Source organism: Pogoniulus pusillus, chromosome 15 (assembly GCF_015220805.1).
Source record: "Pogoniulus pusillus isolate bPogPus1 chromosome 15, bPogPus1.pri, whole genome shotgun sequence".
NCBI classification, from domain to species: Eukaryota; Metazoa; Chordata; class Aves; order Piciformes; family Lybiidae; genus Pogoniulus; species Pogoniulus pusillus.
In genome coordinates this window covers 6698344-6718347 of record NC_087278.1, presented here as the reverse complement: position 1 = coordinate 6718347, position 20004 = coordinate 6698344, and the positions used below count along the sequence as shown (strand labels likewise).

Below are 20004 nucleotides of genomic sequence, written 5' to 3'. Positions count from 1 at the left end.
GTAAATGTGCCACTGCAGGTGCATAGCTACACAAGAACACTGAAGAAAGCAAACATTTATTTGGGAAGCAGGGCAGAAAAGCCAAATTCAGATTGATTTCTTGTTGGGACTAGCAACAGAGATTTGCATTTCTCTTCTTCTGGATTCAGCACTGTAGAGAAGATTAAGAGACTGTGAGATCATGCAGTCTAAGTGACTGCCTCTTTCACTCCATTTCCAGTCCCTACAGATTTGTACACATTCTACTGTTGCCAAAACTGGATAACTTCACAGGCTCCACTCACCGAGCTCATTTCTTGCCCAAGTGCTGCATTTACCACTCCTTTGAGGATATACTCCTGAAAAAAGAAAAGTAATAAGGAAGATAGAAGACAGAGTGAACACGTGAGGAGGTGCTTAAGAGGCTACATGTTCATTACTTTCTTTCTAAGTCCCTCATTCTATCTCAATTCAGTTTCACAGGTAGCTGGTTGCTATGATAGTGCTCCAGCACAGTAATACAAAGTTACCCCTCCCCCCAAACCATTCTGCTTGCTAGCTCATTGTTTCTGCTCAATATGTGGGATGCAAAGGGGTAGCAGATTTCTGGTTAAGTCTTATGCTCAAAGATTTGCACCAGAAGGAACACCATAACATACCATCATGCCCTCTCCATGACCAGTAACCAAGTGTAATGTTGTTATACAAATGCACAGACCCACTTCAACTACACACATCAGTTATCCATAATCATCCTTGCTCCAAAACCCATAGCTTTTCTCATCAGGGCAAAAATGTCAAAGGGGTTTGTGCTCTGTGGTCATGTTACTCTACTGAAATTCAGAATAGAAGTAGAGTATCCTGTGATCTCTACTCTGAGATACAACTATACTTTAATTCTTCCTTGAGCAAGATTTTCTCAGTGTGTCACAGATAAATCTGCCTTATTTAAATCTTAAGAGTTATGGCTGTGAACTCGTTTTAGTTGGTACTCCTGGTAAATCTGGACAGTCTTGTCACACATGTAAACATGGAGAAAGACAGATATCTACACAGACCAACAATGAAGTGCAAGAAACCAATCTGAGAGCACCAGCCAGCAAGCTAAGTAATCATTTTAGCCCACTGCCTCTCTTACAGATGCCAAATTATTATCCTATAGGCATCATGACAAAGAAGAAGATTCAGAAGAACTGAAGGAGGATATACAAGTAGTTTTGCAAGTCTTAGTAGGGAGTTCCTTCCAAGTTTGAGTGAGAAAAATATTCACATTTCAAAATGTGATCAAGATTATTATAATTTGTATTAGGCATGTACACAGGGAAATAGAGGCCAAAGGACCTATAGCTGCAGAAAATTGCTAAACTGAAAAATACAAGTGAAAAGCAACAGCAGAAGACACTCCTCGGCACACAATCACCAAAATTATGTTCTTGAGGTTTTCATTTTCCCTTCCTCCATCTAATCCTCACACTCATGAAAGGTCTCTTTCATACCCAGCTATGTGACCTTTGGAAAATAAACTGTTAAGAGGAATAAATCAGAGTGTAAAGATGTTGGAACAGCCACAAAAGAGAATTACAGTAACAGCCAAGTGACAGCGCAGCTTCCACTTACTGCAGCTGAAGTGAGATGAGAAAAGGCCTATCATTTAAACTGTCTCATTTAATCTAGCCCATTTTCATTGATAAGGCTTCAGGACAAACCACAAGCATCTGAGCTAGCAAACCTGAGGGGTGGCAACAGTCACCAGGGCAGAAGTGACAAGAAGCTCTAGGTGGAAGTGTGCTTTTATCTATGCACTAATGATCAGCTCCCCAGAATCAAGTCTGCACACCACTAAGCTGTGTTCCTAGTTGATTCCAGGAGGTATAGTTATCAACATGTTATGCGCTCATAGATGCACATATAGAATACTCTATGCATGCACATTACATCTATTGTTGACAAAAGGACAGAGAACATAGGAGTTTTAAGAGTAGGAGTGGGGCAAGTGGCCCTGAGGATACCAGTTCTGTACATGGCAGATTTTTTACCAATTTATAACCTCTGTCTTTACCTACCCACGACATCAGTTTCCAATTACCTGTGGAGCTGTAGGTTCCAGGCCCTTAATCAGGTTATAAGCCTCTTGCACATCACCTGAAATGCCAGATGTCAGATTGCATGACAACCAATAGCACACTGTATTAGACCAAGTCACTCATCCTCTACAACATTCCCCAATGCTTGCAGACTAAGAAATAAAGCATTTAGACAGGAGGAGAAAGGTAACCATAAATCATTGTGAATTTATATCACAATGGTGATGGTTTTCTAGAACCCAAATAACAAACATGGAGTGAGTAATAGCTTCTTTATTACTACAATTTTCCTAGTATAGATGACTTGCCCTCTTTGCTTATAATCCAGTGGCTGCCTTCTCAACAGTACAAGGTCAAGATAATAAATCCATCATCTTACTGTCTTTCCTCTCTTTTATTTACCCCTCAAGGAGGATAGGGGTTCTGAAGGGAAACTACATCTTTTCCTCATCAATATTTCAAAACCTGTCCAGCAGTTCTTACCTGATCCTAATTCTAACAAGCAAAAAGCACAACTAGTGCAGAAGTTTAAATGTAAAGTTGGAATTCAATAGGCAACTTCCTACTCAAGTAAACTGAAAAGATCCTAAAGATGGCACTATAGGCTGGGGACAGAGTTGCTGGAGATGTTGAGATACTGTCCAGAGAAGGGTGATGAAGCTGGTGGGAAGCCAGGAACACAGCTCTGTGAGGAGAGGCTGAGGGAGCTGGGGTTGTTTAGCCTAGAGCAGAGGAGGCTCAGGGGAGACCTCACTGCTGTCTACAAGTACCTGAAGGGAAGCTATAGACAAGTGGGGGTTGGTCTCTGCCAGACAACCAGCAACAGAATAAGGGGACACAGTCTCCAGTTGTGCCAGGGGAAGTATAGGCTGGATGATAGGAGGAAGTTGTTGCCAGAGAGAGTGATTGGCATTGGAATGGGCTGCCCAGGGAGGTGGTGGAGGCACTGTCCCGGGAGGTGTTCAAGAAAAGACTGGATGAAGCATTTAGTGCCACAGTCTAGTTGATTGGCTAGGGCTGGGTGCTAGGTTGGACTGGATGAGCTTGGAGGTCTCTTCCAATCTGGTTAGTTCTCTAATTGACTTTGTAAACAAACCTACTCAAGACATCTCTTTTACTGGCAAAGTTTTGTTAATACAGCATTACACTAAAGTAGTCATCACATCACCATACATCAGATGACTGTGATTAACACCTTCTCATTACTCAGCCAGCCAAGCTACCCTTAAGTAAAGCAACACAATGGGAGAACAGGAATGAGACTCAAACTAAACTCAGATAAAATTCAAAAGGAGTCAGCCAACCAAGAGAAGAAACAAGTAAAAAAATCCTTTCTAACTGATTCTGGCTACCTACCTGCATTCTTTAAGAGTTGTACAATAGACTTGGAATGAAATATCTTGTTCACAAACTGCAGCCTTGTTCACTGTTATTTTGGCTCATGTACTGTCTGTGCAGAATTCTCTCTAGAGAAATAGTTGCCTACTATCCTCACATACTCAGGCAAAGGTGAGGTCCTTTCACTATAAACATATAAACATCACCATCTCTAAAGCCATCTGCTACACTCCAAGAGCCTCCAGTAGTCTGCTAAAGTAGATTTCTCCAACCACACACAATTAAAACCTTTTCTGCAAGCTGTGGGAACTCTAACCTCACTATTTTCCAGAAGAACAGAAAACAAAGTAAATTACCTTTCAGTGCAAAGAATCAAAGAAAGCCATTTCATTGCACAGTCAGCTGAGATGAATGAATGACTGAATGCCATGCCTGAAGCTATAAAAGAGACAGAAGAAGGTGTATTTACCTTGCCGGAGGTAGTAAATCACAAGATTCAATCTTGCCTCGGGAATAACATCAACCAGAGGAGGCAGGACCTGCAAAGCCCCTTCTCCTCCTTGGAACACCACCTGCAGAGAAAAGCAGTATATTGATAACCACGTATGAAAATTGTTGTCCATTATCTCTTCAAGGAAATTAATCCTTAAATTCCTACAGTAACAGCAGGAAGGGGTCAATGGTACTGGCATTAACATAATCCCCGCTTTAGTACAACTACAGAATTATGTGTGACAGTCTTTATTCTGAAGAATATAAAGTGCTTCATCCATCAGTAAAGATTACCCTTATTTCAGCTTTTAGCAGCTGAAAGCAGGGATACATTATATATCAAAGATTTTAAAGACTAATATGGGCTGAGACAAGAGCGAGAGGAGCACTGACAGAACGACACTGTGCTTATGGTGTTATCTGTATGAAAAATTCAGACCAACAGCTCCATGTGTATTTAGAAAGCCACAAGATCCACAAGGAATGAGGAGCAGTCAATCTTTTATACTTCAGTTATACAAGACAGTTCTTTCTTCCAAAAATCTAACCAAAATCTAACATTATTATTCAATAAACTGCTGGCAAAAAGCCCAACATCCAGAATAAAAAAACCCCCAGTGATTTAGAGTCCTCCACTTTGAAAGCAGTTTTAACTCTTGGGGAAAAAAGTGTTAGCTTGAGACTGCTCTTGAAAAACAACAAACCAAGTAACTGCTTGTCATTGCATAAGAGCACTCCACTGCAAATGCTTGTTCATCAAAGTATGAGGGGAAAAAATAATAGGTGATTAGTGACTCACTGCAGAACACACAAGGATTTGGGCTTTTATCAACACCTTTTTCCTTCGAATTCCTTGTTAAGATCTTTTTGGATGATAACCACTTTCACAAGTTACCTCAGTTCCACTCACGTTGGGCTAAATAAGAGTTCAAGGTCATGCCTTCTGACTTGTTTCTACAGTGTCCTCCCCAGAGATCTTGTAAAGCTTTTCTTACAGGACATGAATTATTTGAATGCACCTTCAGAGGTAAAAGCAGCAGGATTTTTATTTTCTTGACACAGTCTCAAATTGACAGAGGTGCAAAAAAACACCTAATGGCACTCTGATTATACAGGTAGGAGTTCTGGAATGAGACTTGCATGGCAGCAAAAGATTCAATCAGGTCTGCAGCCCTGGATTACAAACCATGCACCAAAGACAAACTTATGCCAACTGCAAAGATTAAATCTCAAAAAATATTCTGTTTTATGACTCATCAAGTATAGCTCTGCAAATGAGAGCAGCTTATATTAAATGACTCACCAGATTGTGCTTAATGAGCTCCTTGCCAAACTCCAGAGACGATGAGGCACTGTCTGTCAAGTTCTTGAGCTCTGCCTGGCATTACATGCAATATTTTAATATGAAAATAGATGAAATAAAAAGCACACAAGCATAAACAGAGCTTCATATGGAGGGTATGGAGCCCTCAATATAGGAAGGGCATGGACCTGACAGAGCACATCCAGAGGTGGGCCACAAAAATGATCAGGGGATTGGAGCATCTCTGCTACAAAGACAGGTTGAGGGAGCTGGAGTTGTTCAGCCTGGAAAAAAAGGAGGCTCTGGGGAGACCTAACGTTGACCTTCCAGTACCTGAAGGTACCTATAAACAGAAGGTCAGAAGTGGACTGGGAAAACCATAAGAAAAGACTGGATGAGGCACTTAGTGCCATGGTCTAGTTGACTGGATAGGGCTGGGTGCTAGGTTGGACTGGATGAGCTTGGAGGTCTCTTCCAACCGAGTTGATTCTATGGTAAGACCACTGTGCACACACTGGGAGAGAGGGCTCAGTTAGTGGGAAACTGAAATAGGTGACACTCCTAAAAGAAGGACACAATGACAAGGGCACTAACAAAGTTACTGATTAAGACAGACAATACGGAAAAGAAACCTGTATTGAATCTTGAACTAAGATAAAGGTGACCTGAAAGGCCACCCAATAGGTACCTCAGCAGCCTTCCCATCACAAAGTCGGAAATGGTTACAAGCTTTAAGGTTAAGAGCAATGGTGCTGTCAGGAACTTGCTGAAGATAAACAGATAGCACTTCCTGTGACACTTCACAGTATTCCAGCTTGTAATAACATAGGGCCACATATACATTCAGAGCCAGGTATTCTCTGCAGGGAAGAGGATTAAAGAGAACATTTAAATCCCCATAGATACACCACAGAACATCTCACACCAATTCTCAGATATCTATACATCTTTTACAGGCATATCAAAAGCAGGGTTTCTGTGAAGTGCTTACTTTAGAGCTCTAGTTTGTAAGCTACAATTGCACAGATTCAGATTCACATTAGGTTTTTCAAGAGGAACTACTGCAGCTTTAAAGAATTATCTATAAAACTTCTGATTTGTAGACTAGGAAATGGCAGCAACTTCATTCTGTAGAAGTGCACAGAACATGAGCTCTGTATTTGGCCTGTCAGAAGAGGATTTTCTGTGCAGTACAGATAAGACATTTAACATGCACATAATACTCTGAAGATACCTTAATGGTTCTTATTATCTTATACCAAGTACAACTGGTAAAAAACTCCTTGCCATTACAAGCTATCAAGAACTAGAAGCTGCTAAACACACAAATAAGACAGACATTTGTGGAAAGAAAAAGTAAAAGGATATTTTTATGTTTTAGAGAGTGTTTAGCCTGCAGAAGAGGAGGCTCAGGGGTGACCTCATTGCTGTCCACAACTACCTGCAGGGAGGCTGTAGCCAGGTGGGGGTTGGTCTCTTCTCCCAGACAACCAGCAACAGAACAATGGGACACAGTCTCAAGTTGTGCCAGGGGAAGTATAGGCTGGATGTTAGGAGGAAGTTTTTCACAGAGAGAGTGATTTGGCATTGGAATGGGCTGCCCAGGGAGGTGGTGGAGTCACTGTCCCTGGAGATGTTCAAGAGAGGACTGGATGAGGCACTTAGTGCCATGGTCTAGTAGATTGGACAGGGCTGGGTGCTAGGTTGGATGGGATGAGCTTGGAGGTCTCTTCCAACCTGGTTGATTCTATGATTCTAAGGTTACTGGTTTAGCTTTAAGCAACTGCTTCTACAGGACATGGAAGTTAAACATCTTTTCCCAAAGCATTATTCAACATACTCATATACATCATGATGGACTTCTCTGAAGCATTCCAGAGGAAATACTGTTGAAAGGTAGCTCTGCAGCTCAGGACAGCTGTACATTCTGGATAGCAGTTTCTATTTTATTTATCAATACTTCCAACCTCTTAAGAATTTAATTTGTTCCTTGTTAAATTCTGAATCAAGAAGTTGCAGAACATGATAGGAAAAAACAGCAGCAAGTGTCAGAGCAGGAGAAACAGAAATGGAAAGAATTTGTAAATTAAAGGAATGCAAGGAACCCTCTACATAAAAACTAAAAACTGAACTCTTCTTAGGAAGGCTAAGAGGTGAAGGAGAAGCCAACAATCAGAAGCAAAGGTCACTAGACTGGCCATCAGAGGGGAAAAAAGAACAAGACATAGCAGCTACTTAACCACATATAACCTCAGAAGTAATAAGTAAAAGAATAAATAAGAATCTGAGAATGAACTGCACAAAAAAAGCAACAGAACAGATTTTTTTTAATCTTCTATTTCAATAATGCTTTGCAATGAACAAACTTGAGGGGGCTTGCAACTTGTGCACATTTTGTGGTGGGAAAGGAATATATCACTTTCAGAAACCCAGCAAGTAGCTCAGTTTAAATAGCACCAGAATCAGAGAGACTGCAGTAAGGTTTAGAGCAGAGGTGCCCACCGATTACTGAGGAGAATGCGCCTGTAGATGTCAATGGCTTCCTGGTAGTGGGACCGCATGTAGTGAATAGACGCCAAGCTAAGCTGATCTTCCGTGATGTCTTGCAGATTCTGGTGAGAGCTCATCAGTTTCTTCTCATCACCAAACTGAAAAGATTGTGACACATTCTCAGAAGAGTTGAGTGAGAAAAATGGTTTAATTAGCTGGATTAGTTTTGTCCTCGTTGGCAAACAGTAGGTGATTCATATTAAACATGTGGAAAAGCTCTGTTAAAAGCTAATTCAACCAGTGAGCTGAACATTAAGGAAGCAGACCAGTTGAAACTAGATAAATGGGAGGCTAAAACTAAGTACACATTTTCCTTTCAGGTGTGATTTAGGCATAATTACATCACACGCTTCAATGGATAAGAGAGGAAGAGCTGAATTATTTCACAAAGAGAATTTTGCAACACAAGGTTTGCCTTTTAGTATTCAAGACAGCAGAAATTTTGCTGTTTGTAGATCCAAATCTTACTTCTCTCAGAGAGCAGAAAAAAGCAAGACTTGCCAACACACAAGCACTAATTTTGACAAGACTTCCTTACAGCACTAACTGCTGGAGAGCAGCCAGGAAGAAAGGAACCTGGGGGTACTGGTAGATAGTGGCTGAACATGAACCAGCAGTGTGCCCAGGTGGCAAAGAGAGCCAATGGCATTCCAGCCTGGATCAGGAACAGTGTGGCCAGGCCAAAGGAGGTTATTCTTCCCTAGTACTTGACGCTAGTGAGGCCACACCTTGAGTGCTGTGTCCAGTTCTGGGCTCCTCAATTCAAGAGAGATGTTGAGATACTGGAATGTGTCCAGACAAGGGTGACAAAGCTGGTGAGAGGCCTGGAACACAAGTCCTGTGAGGACAGGCTGAGAGAACCGAGGTTGATCTTGGAGGTCTCTTCCAACCTGGTTGATTCTATGATTCTTTTTCATCAGCCCTTTCAAATTCGAGCTTCTTTAACTAAATGGCTCACTTTAAAAAGCACTGCTTTATAGCACATGGCACACAAAGGCAAAGGCAAGGAACAGAGGTAAACATACTGGTGATATCTTTATTACAATAGTAAAGTTGAGGCTATTCACCTCATCAGCCTACTTAAACCACTTACTCCAGCGCTTCCCTGTTGCTGAATTGAGAGTAATTATGAATTTCTCTCACACAAATTCAGTCTTTTGTGCTTGTTTTCCATCTATCTGCTCAGTTTTCTTCAAATCCTTTTCCTCCCTCTTTAGGACAGTCACAAATTGATACTCCAGTACAAAAGCAAGAGAAGTTGTTTAACAGAACTGAAGGCAATGGGCTTCCTTTATTTCCAAAGGTGAAATAGATGAACTAGGAATTATTCAACTTCTCCTCATCACACACGCTTGTGTCAGTAAGCTACAAAAATATTGTCAATTTTCTCTCTTAAGCTTAAATCTCTGTTATGTAAAGAGAATCTGACACCAAAGCTAACACTGAAGATTTATACTCTCAGCTCAGTCTCTTCGGTAGCACAATACTCATTAAGTATAAACAGAGAATGGTATAAAACTAAATTTAAGGGAACATAGGTACGTGTGATAAGTGAAACAAGCATTTAATTGTTGAAATTAAAGTAGATTTTATACTATAAACAATATTACTTTTTGGATACTGAATGACTTAGGAGGATCACGAACAGCAACTTTACCAAAATGGTCTATGTGCTAAGCATAAGCCAACTTCAAGTTAGGAAAATAGTACCCTTGAAAGAATAAGAAGAACAGGGGCTTGTACATTTCTGATTCTATTCCAGTTCCAGGTTCCTCCTGATCAAAACCACCATCAGGTTCCTACTGTATGACTTACACGAAATGCATTGGTAACACTTTTCTTAGATGCACACCGAGGGCATCTGTTCTGTGATCATGTTTGCACACTAACTTTCTCCTCCACTTTTTAATACAGCTGTTATGGAGAACATCTGTTCTCCTGCTACCACAGATACTTTAATTATTCTGCCAGGTTTGCAGCATAAATTTCACACCACTAAATTGGAAAGGAAACAAAGCATGAGTTAAGAAAAGACTTCATACCTTATGTGCCAGGTGAAAGAGTATACGGTTCTGGAGTGGACTCTTTGGTGCTGAAAGGAAAACTGAGTAAGTATTACTGTGAACAACAACTCAGGGTGTCTCTTCTCTACTTTAAGCTCTCCTTCTCAGCAGACATGCATCCATCCATATCCTTTCATTAAATAGTCCAAGTTCAGTTCTTCACTGACACAGCCTTTTGCAGGTCATGCCCCAAGGCAGGTTCTACCAACTTGAGAGCAAGGTAAAGGCCTCCTTTCTTCCTGTATTCACTCCCTGACCATTTATTTTGAAGTCCCTATTGAAAATGACTTTTTGTTGGCCTCTGTTTTCCACAAGGCTTAAAACTTTTAAGAACTGCACTACCATTTCACCACAGGGCCTTCTGGATAATTCTCTGTTGTATTTTTGTGACACATAGAGTGTCACCTTTTACAAAATAAAAAAGCAGCAACACATAAACTCCTGATCAAGGCTACTACAGTGTGTCATGTTTAAAGTAAGTTGTGGTTCATCATTCTAGTAATCTTGTCAGCTTCCTTTGCACTGCAAACCCTACTGCTACTACCATTTTGTTATGCATACACATTACATTATCCTTAGTTCTAACATTTCTTCTGTCCTTAGAAACAAAAGGCATATAAAAGAATCTGACAGAGAAGATTCAAACTAAGATATGGCAGGGATTTAAGGGAGGCATCTCCTTCATAGAGCCATTGAGGTTCATGAAATCTCTTGTTCCAGCAGGATTAGGAATTCTATCTAACACAGTATGACACAAATTGTTAACTGTAGAACTTTAAGTCAGTAGAGAGAGCCATTAGAGTTCACCGAGAGTGACAAAGGTCCTTCGTCCAACAGAGCTATTAATTTCTCTTGCAAACAATCTTCCAAAAAGCTTTCCCTTGTTTCCTGCATTTTCTTTAGCCTACTCAGTCAATGAGCACTCTTATTGTTGCTCAGACCAACCAGCTGGCAACCTACGTTCCACAGAAAGGACATACATGGAATCCTAACAAACAGCACAGTAAGGAATTCTGCTTACGAGCCTGGAGAATGCAGAGTTAGCAAAGCAATGGATTGTAACACAAGGCTGTAATTCTTCTGACATCCTAAACCATGACAGAGGGCTCAAACCACCAAAGCCTCTTCCCTCCTCTACTTCAAAATGGAATTTTACTTGTAAGTCAGACCTTTTTTATCAAAGCTATGTAGGCAGAGATTTCCAAACCTCATACCCTTTCTCCACATAGTAAGAAAGCTTTCTAACACAGTGGACAGTGGCAAAACCCAGGCCATTGACATCAGGTTGGCAATATAAAGATGCCCTCCTATTTCTCACAAGTATAGCAATGATTTCTCCCCTTTCCACCTTCCCAAGCTGTGTTTAATAACTGTGTTCCTAGAAAACGAGGACAGTGAATTCTTTCTTTGAAGTGCTGCTAGAACAGAGAGGTCCCAAAAGGCAAAGGCAGTATGAAAGCCATCTTGTCAAAACACATCTTAGGAGGTGTTGCTAACAGAGCATCAAGCTGCTATGAAGCAAAGTGGTCTTCAAGCTAAGATAAATGTGGGCATCCTCATTAGCCTGATTATTAAAGAACAAAAAGGTTTTCTGATCTGCAATCAGTATCATACAAGCAGCAGCTATTGCACTGCTGTGACATGACAGCACATTCTAGAAATGACTTCATCCACTAAGCTGCAAGATTAGAGTAATTTAATTTAAATGCATGTTCTTGAAAACTTTGTCAGCAATGATTCTGTGGTAGCTCCACACATACCCCAGCAGTAATTGAGAGGTTTAAATATCAAAGTTTAGAAGGGTTGCACATGGACCCCACATGTGCTTTTGTGTGAAACTTAAGCCAATTAGAAGAACCCTTCACAATTCAAAACATTTGGTCATCAAAGACTCCAAAAACACAAGCAGGACAAAATGTGGGATTTACACTGAAAATAATAGTGTATAATCACAGTGCTATGGGTAAAAATATCAATGTTCCTTTCATGAAGTAGTTCTTCATTGCCCTTTTTTTACTTATTTGTTTGAGTGGGGTTTGGCATTAATTTCACAGTGAAAATTGTGAGCTGCAAGCAATACTTGCTCAAGAATCTAAACCAAAGAATTCTTCTTTCACTGGTCAACCAATGACTGCACTGCTGCCCTTGCAAACCTGGCATCTGATCTGACATCAAAATTAGTATGTCTTTTGTGGCAAAAGCTGGAGGGCTAGTCTATGTTATTTTATACCTAAAACCAGGCAAAACATGAAACCTGAGTTCTAATGATGTGTAGAGATGTATGGAGGGAGAAAAAACATATCCTGCCTCATAAGAGATGATGTTAACTGTTCCGATATTCTTCAAAATAAGGTGCTCTAAGTTACTGTCAACCAGAAAAAGGAGGGGGGGCAAAATCAGAAGTCCTGTCAATATTGAAGCATTTGATATCCGCAGTTTCTTTTCCCCTAGAGTCAAATGCATTTTTTGAGGATGACAAGGAAACACATGAACAAAGTCAGGTTAGTTTCCAGAAAAAATTTGCTTAAGAATATTGGCTAGAGCTGTTGTCAATCAGTGACACAACTGCCTCATCATAGAGAATGACTTTTAAGGGACATTAGGCTTAATCTTCTGTTATTCTCTTCTGTTAAAGAATTTTGTTGTCACTGACCTATCAATGCCACAAGCAAGCACCATCTTCTTTTCCTGTCCTATTTTTTCAAGAAGATGACTGTGTGGCCAACACCAGAACAAGAGGACACAGTCTCAGGCTGCGCCAGGGGAGATTTAGGCTCGAGGTGAGGAGAAAGTTCTTCACTGAGAGAGTCATTGGACACTGGAATGGGCTGCCCGGGGAGGTGGTGGAGTCGCCGTCCCTGGAGCTGTTCAAGGCAGGATTGGATGTGGCACTTGGTGCCATGGTCTAGCCTTGAACTCTGTGGTAAAGGGTTGGACTTGATGATCTGTGAGGTCTCTTCCAACTCTGATGATACTGTGATACCATTTTATTTTACTGTTTAAATCAGTACTAAACAATCTAGGGATCTCAACAAACATGATGACACATGCTATACAGCACCAAACTGGAACTCTGCTCCAGATCTGCTACTGGCCTTGTGCTGAAGACATGACTGAGGGAGCTGGACAGGATAGGTCTCATCCCAACTAGGAAACACACCAATATTCCTACTCTAGATAATTTTTGTCATCATCACTGCTTATGTTCCAGGTAACAAAGGCAAAGCTGACATTAACCTTGAAAGTGTTTTGTATATTTTCATTTGCTGACATTAAACAGGTACCTAGTGAAGCATTTGTTAGAATATTATAAATAGCTGCAAGAGTGAAAACAGCTCTTTTCAGTATTTATTAAAGAAACCTCTAAGCTCACTAAAAATGGCAGCTCATGCTCCTAGTGGATTCAATATTGCTGCCACAGACATGGACAACCTGGCATTTGTGCCCTTTCCTAAGTGCAAGGCAATACTGGTCATGCATCTGCATTAACACATCCTATGTAGGAGGCATAATGCACACATGCTTCACACACTAACAGATGTAGACCACATCTTAAACACATACAGAGGAGCTGGTAGGAATGGAACAGTGCTGAGAAGGCTCCAGTCTGACAGCACAGAGAATATGACCAGAGGAAACCTCATTCGCCTGTCCCTGAGAAACACCACTCTGCTCACAGCTGCTGAATGAGGGTCTCTGTGCCACAGAACCACAGTCTCACTGGCACAGGGAAAATGCAAGGATATGGGGAAAACGTTTGGAAACCACACAGCCCAGCAGTAATGGTCACACACATACTTGAATAGCTGAACTGTTCAGAATTTTCTTGAATGAGATTTTGAGGGCACCCATTGACCTTTTTCCCATTCCCAAAATACTCAAAAGCCAGTTCAAGTATGTTCAGTTACTTGCAATATGAACACATTTCGTTTCAGTTGCTAAGCACAGTAAGTTAAATATCATGGAAGCAAAAAACTGTCCATTATTTCTGCTCTGTAGCTTCCACTACACTTTAAAAAGCAAACCAAGAAAATAAGGTTACAAACTAAGAAAATAAGGTTTTTCAAGTTTAACTATGTACAAATTGGTATTTTTACTTGGGCACTTTTGAAAGTTCCATCTATCAAACGCTGCTGGTTCAAAGCCACAGCTAAAATGCAATGAAAATAAGATATTGCTCTCAAGAAACAGAGTCCAAGTAGAAAGCAAATCATTCTGGATGCAGGTGAACATGCAGTCTAAAGACAGAGAAAACCCAGCAACTTTTCTGTGCTTGCAACTGCACATTTTCACTGGTGACAACTATCTGACACCAGGCAAACATCAGTACACGTGGAAACAAGAATAGTTTGGAAAATGTCATTATTCTTCTCAGTTTATCTCTGCTCTGCTTTTGTACAACATTGCTCCTTGCAGTATAAGCTGTGAAACGAGAGGTATCTTTGTTCAGTTCAACCACACTCAGATCAGACACAAGCAGAGTTGTGAGGAAGTAATCACAAAGCTTTCCCCATTCAAAAATTAGGAAGGAAAGGGGGAAAAAAAAAGGGAAAAGAAAAATCAAACCAACCAACCAAACTTTAATGCCTGGTTCAGCAACACAACCCCATCTGTGCATGGATCTTAAGTTTCATTGTAAATTCTGCTTAGCCTAAAAAGGCTCTTTTTCTTAACAGATTTAACTGCAGCCCCACTCATGTACATTTTGTGGCTTAAAGGAACACTTTGTTCTGGTTTTTTTTAATGCAGTGCTAGCCAAAGGCTTCCAAGAGCACCATGCAGGGCTCTCAGCGCTAGGATCAGTTGCTAGGATCACTGTGCAAGTGTGCCAGGTTGAGTTTCTCATCCTTATTCTCTGCAAGGCACAGGACCTGGGAATGCAACACAAAATTATTTGTTTTTAAAATAAAAAAGGTGATTTTAAAATTATTTATTAAACAGAGAGAAAAAATTTCAAGGCCTTCTCCCAAAGCTAGATGGGCTAAGGGATACCATGGAAACAATACATTCATCTAGTGTGTGAGCACACAGATGCAAAAGGAGTTAAAGCATCACAATTGGTAGCTTCACTATGAGATGACTATGAAACAAGAGTGGCTGCCTCACCTGGAATACTGTGTCCACTCCTGGGGCACCAACACAAGAGACATGGACCTGCTGGAGCAGGTCCAGAAGAGGGCCACAAAGATGATCAGAGGGCTGGAGCACCTCTCCTGTGAAGACAGGCTGAAAGAATTTGGGCTGTTCAGTCTAGAGAAGATAAGAGTCTGGCAAGACCTTATAGCTACATTTCAATATCTGAAGGTGACCTACAGAAAGGCTGGAGAGGAAATATTTAGAAAGGTTTGTGGTGACAGGACAAGGGGCAATAGTTTTAAACTGGAAAAGGGCAGATTTAGGTTGGGCATTAGGAAGAAGTTAATACAAGGAGAGTGGTGAAATACTAGATACAGCTTGCCCAGGAACATGGTTGAGGCCCTGTCCCTGGAGACGTTCAAGGTCAGACTTGATATGGCCACAGGCACCCCTAGCCCGAGGTGTCCCTGCTGACTGCAGGGGGAGTTGGACAAGATGACTTTTGACGGTCCCTTCTAACTGGATGCAATCTGTGACTTGAAGTAACTTTACCTGCACCTCAGATCCAGGAACATTAGTAACCTTAATGCAAGGGCACAGAAGGGAAAAAGGAGATGCCAGAAATATCTGAGAGGAATTTGGAAAAAAGCCTAGAGGAGATATAGTACAACTGTAATGAGAAACCTTCAAAGGATCTTTCTTTATTGCCTTTTCTGCTCTACTTCTTAGCTTGTATTTGCAGTAATTCTGGTTTATATGACTTGATATACAGATTTATTCTCTCCTGAGAAGATGTACCGTGAAGTTTTAGTTAAGTAACAAGAAGCCAAGAGAATAATTCACATCTATCATGAACTAAACATAAAACCATGCTCCACAAGAGATTCTGGTCTAGATATCTTATGTGAAATGCAATAATTACCTCATGGCTATTAATGCTAATTTCCTAATACTGATTCCATCAGTGTAGAAATTTAGAATGATAGCTCAAAATAGATTATTTCTCCCTCATTTGTTTTAGCGCTATGCTACTTTCAGGAGCTCAGCAGAACTGCAGCAATAAACAGCAAGCAGTATGCAAGAATTCAGGGAAAATAATCTCAAAATAGCAATGCTAAGCAGCCCAACACTAACACTATCTATAATTTCTTCAGTAGTACTCAAGGTAGTACTGCATAAATTATGTTCTTTTAGGGACTTCATCTGTTGTGTCTATATCCAATGAAGTATTTTGCCTTTTCAGTGTCTTTGCCAAACTGTGGAAGAGATTACAAGATGTTATGACCTCAGCTGTCAACATTTCTAACAGCTATCACTGATGCAATCCTAAAATGTTAAAAAAACCTAAAGGAGGATCTTTGAGTGAAAATAAAAGGGTTCTACCTCAATGTAAGAAAAAGTGAAGCAAGTAGAAAGGGGAACAAACAGCAACTGGAAGCTTTCGATCAACAAATATTACACATTTTCAGCTGTGACTCCCCCACCAAGCTTAAGTAGACTGAAATCAGTATTACAGAACTCACAGGAAATGTTTAGCACCTCACTAGAAAAACTGACCATCTTAAACAATTACTTAAGATCAGGAACTGGTCTTACTAGTGTGAGTGCTCAGTTATTCTCTGTTGCCTCCCTCAGCTACACTCTGTCTTGCGCTTCTTTCCTCTAGCATTCAAGCGCCACTAACTGCACCCCTTAACCTGCCACTTACCATCCTGCTACAAACTCATCTGAAGTGGTACCAAAAAAATGTAAGCTTCTCTCACATCCAGCTCACAGTTAATAAAAGTGCATGCTCAGTTGTGAATCAGTCATCTTCATTGTAATTCACATGGTACAAACCTAAAGACAATGACTCCAGCTGGTGCGAGATGCAGCTGCTTGCCTCTTCTATGCTTTAGGTCACAGTGACACCACAAATTCTACTGCTCAATTACTTTAGTAACCCCCATCAAGTCCTAGATTGGAATCTTCAAAGTTTGACTTTGTGGTATGTTAAAGATTAAATTATTATCTGTGAACACTGGGAATTTAAGTACCTCTTGAATGATACAGGTCACAAAGCTCTCCAGGAAACTTTTTATAGTTGGAAACAAAACATATCCACTTGTGGCATTCAAGCTCAGCATGACCTTTCAGAGAATTTTAAAGGTATACTGCAATCACATAGATCTGTTTCTACTGGAAAAGACTTCCAAGATCAAGTCCAACCATTGACCTAACACCATCACGTGTTGCCTTCTGTCACAGTTCAAGTGCTGTGCTGCCTCTGAGTTTCTGGCTTTTTGAGATTTGGGTGGGTTTTTCTCATTAAGAAGTATGGCTTAAAAGTTTAAAAAGGGCAGGGAGAAGAAAAAAATCAGGACAATTAACATTTCCCTGTTCCATACAAGTCATTATAATTGCCAGGGTAATTTTTCAGGGCCAAGATCAACCACTGTACTTGCCCTTCTGTTATAATTCACTGTCCAGCTCTGGACTTCAGGCATAGCTGATATTTCAGCACTGAAAGCTTTGAATATTTGTCATTTGAAGGCACTTCTGTACAGTAGCAAAGTACACAATTATTTTCTCCCCATCTTGTTTTCAATCCAAGACAAGAAGGCTAAAGAAAGGAGAAATCCCATACTTCAAAAAGAGTTTTATCCTAAAAAAGGCAAGAGTTAGAAGTTGACTTAAAAAAAAAACACTGAGATACTATAGTTATAGAAAACAATATAAATCACTGAGATAAACAGAAGTGATGGGTTACAGAACTCAACTGCAAAAATATTGTTAGGGAGTAAAAATTGCCTAATTTCATTGCCTTTCCTTAAGTGATCCCATGCATGTTGAGATTAAAATAGAACTATGAAACCCTGACTTCAGTGAACTTCATGCCTTGAGGAATCAGATACCTAATATCTGACTTACAAGGCAAAGAGACCACCTACCGAGTCACTGAAACTACATAAACAGAGTCCTTGTCCACATCAGGGAGAATGCTGAACTCTTTCAGATGCTTACTTTCTGACAATTTCACTAAGCATAATTAGCTTCATCTGCACTGGCTCAGAGACATAGAATCAGCCAAAGGGAAAGTAACATTTTGCTGGTCAGCACACTAATTTCTAAATAAAAACCCCAGGGTAAGAGTACTTTTTTCCAGATGCTTCTTTCAGTTCCACCTACTCCACCTGCCCAAGGTGTTTTTAGAGAGCAAACTGCATCTTAATTGCCCTGATAAATAAAACAGAAAACAAAACAAATGCACCAACAAAAAAAGCAAACAACAAAACATAACTCAAAAACCAAAACCAAACCTCCAAACCCAAAAACTTTGCTCAAAAGGACACTTTATTTCTATGAAAAAGAAACATCAAAGGCTTTCTCTGAAAATCACTTTAGATGCTCAAGTCAGCAAATTGTCTCTGCTGGAAAGAGCTCACCTTTCAAGGCTGCTTGCTCTGCTTGTGTATACATTCCCAGGAAGAAGTAGGTACAGGCAAGGTTCACCCAAACATCCGGACAGCAATTTGGGTTTTTGGTTAAGGCCTCATATACCTGCAACAGAAGAGAGAGTTGATATTTTAAAAAGACTTGTTATTAAATATCATCTTTTTTGCCGCCATTTTACACCAACATATCATCATCAAGGTCAAACAACTTGTTCTCAAGTTCACTGCAGTTCTTAGAACAAAATGATTACTTTTTAACCCAAGATACATCCCTAGCTCTTATTTTGTTTACAGCAATAAAACAGACGACAGGGGCAAGCAGCACCACAAATCTTCACTGCATGAGTTCATGCTTTCTGTCAATACTGGAGTTACAACAATGTATTCATAGTAGTATCAGTATAAAATACTATATTCATCTTTTACAAACAAAACAAGTCATAAAAGTGTCAATATCATCAAATTATAGAACCAAACAGGTTGGAAGAGACCTCCAAGATCATCCAGGCCAATCTAGCACCCAGCCCTAGCCAGTCAACCAGACCATGGCACTAAGTGCCTCATCCAGGCTTTGCTTGAACACCTCCAGGGATGGCGACTCCACCACCTCCCTGGGCAGCCCATTCCAATGCCAATCACTCTCTCTGGCAACAACTTCCTCCTATCATCCAGCCTATACTTCCCCTGGCACAACCTGAGACTGTGTCCCATTGTTCTGTTGCTGGTTGCCTGGGAGAAGAGACCAACCCCCACCTGGCTACAGCCTCCCTTTAGGTAGTTGTAGACAGTAATGAAGTCACCCTTGAGCTGGAGTCCACCCTGTGTGGAGAGGCTGAAGGAGCTGGGGATGTCAAGCCTGGAGGAGGCTCAGGGGTGACCTCATTGCTGTCTGCAACTACATGAAGGGAGGCCGTAACCAGGTGGGGTTGGTCTCTTCCACCAGACAACCAGCAACAGAACAAGGGGACACAGTCTCAAGTTGTGCCAGAGGAGGTCCGGCAAGAACTTCCTCCTAACATCCAGCCTAGAGAGAGTGATTTTCCATTAGAATGGGCTGCCCAGGGAGGTGGTGGAGTCACCATCCCTGGAAGTGTTCAAGAAAAGCCTGGATGAGGCACTTTGTGCCATGGTCTAGTTGATTGGACAGGGCTGGGTGCTAGGTTGGACTGGATGACATTGGAGGTCTCTTCCAACCTGGCTGATTCTATGATTCTGTGTATATAACAGCCCTACATAAAAAAGCTATGCACAAAGGACAGTGAATCCCAGGAAGAGAAACATGCTGACAACAAAGTCTATAGTTTGAAAGCTTAAATAATTTGTTTTCCTGTTGCCAAGTGAAAGTAAACTGCATTTTCAAACAGAGAAGGTATTGGTGGGGTATGCCCTTAAAAGCCAGCTCAGCCTTGCTAGTACTTCAGAGACTAGCTGTCCTTCAGATAGGTTTAAAATAAAGAAAGAAATAGTTAAAAGGAAAAAAGAAACATTTACATAGAAGCCAACCTTTCCTACTGACACCGTTTCAATCTTGACACAGGTCTGCCACAAAGCTCTGAGAAACAGGCTGCTGCTGTTTATTGGGACCATCTGGAATGTTTCAAAATGTGTTCAGATTAAATGCACCCAAAGGTTCTTTTCAGCTATGCCTTCAGGCAGATGCATTAGAAAAGATAAAGTGGATAAAC

The 20004-nt window shown here is 40.8% G+C and overlaps 1 protein-coding gene across 2 annotated transcripts in view; it reads right to left on the bottom strand.

Moving 5' to 3' along the window:
- The window catches only part of IFT56 (intraflagellar transport 56), a 53861-nt gene that overhangs the window by 27950 nt on the left and 5907 nt on the right, over positions 1-20004 (bottom strand). For both annotated transcript variants that reach the window (XM_064155098.1, XM_064155097.1), the window contains exons 4-11: positions 18311-18425; positions 9789-9838; positions 7699-7844; positions 5885-6056; positions 5197-5271; positions 3871-3973; positions 2066-2121; positions 285-338 (exon numbers count right to left, since the gene is read on the bottom strand). In XM_064155098.1, the coding sequence (XP_064011168.1) occupies positions 285-338; positions 2066-2121; positions 3871-3973; positions 5197-5271; positions 5885-6056; positions 7699-7844; positions 9789-9838; positions 18311-18425 (771 nt within the window). The remainder of the gene's footprint in view (positions 1-284; positions 339-2065; positions 2122-3870; positions 3974-5196; positions 5272-5884; positions 6057-7698; positions 7845-9788; positions 9839-18310; positions 18426-20004) is intronic.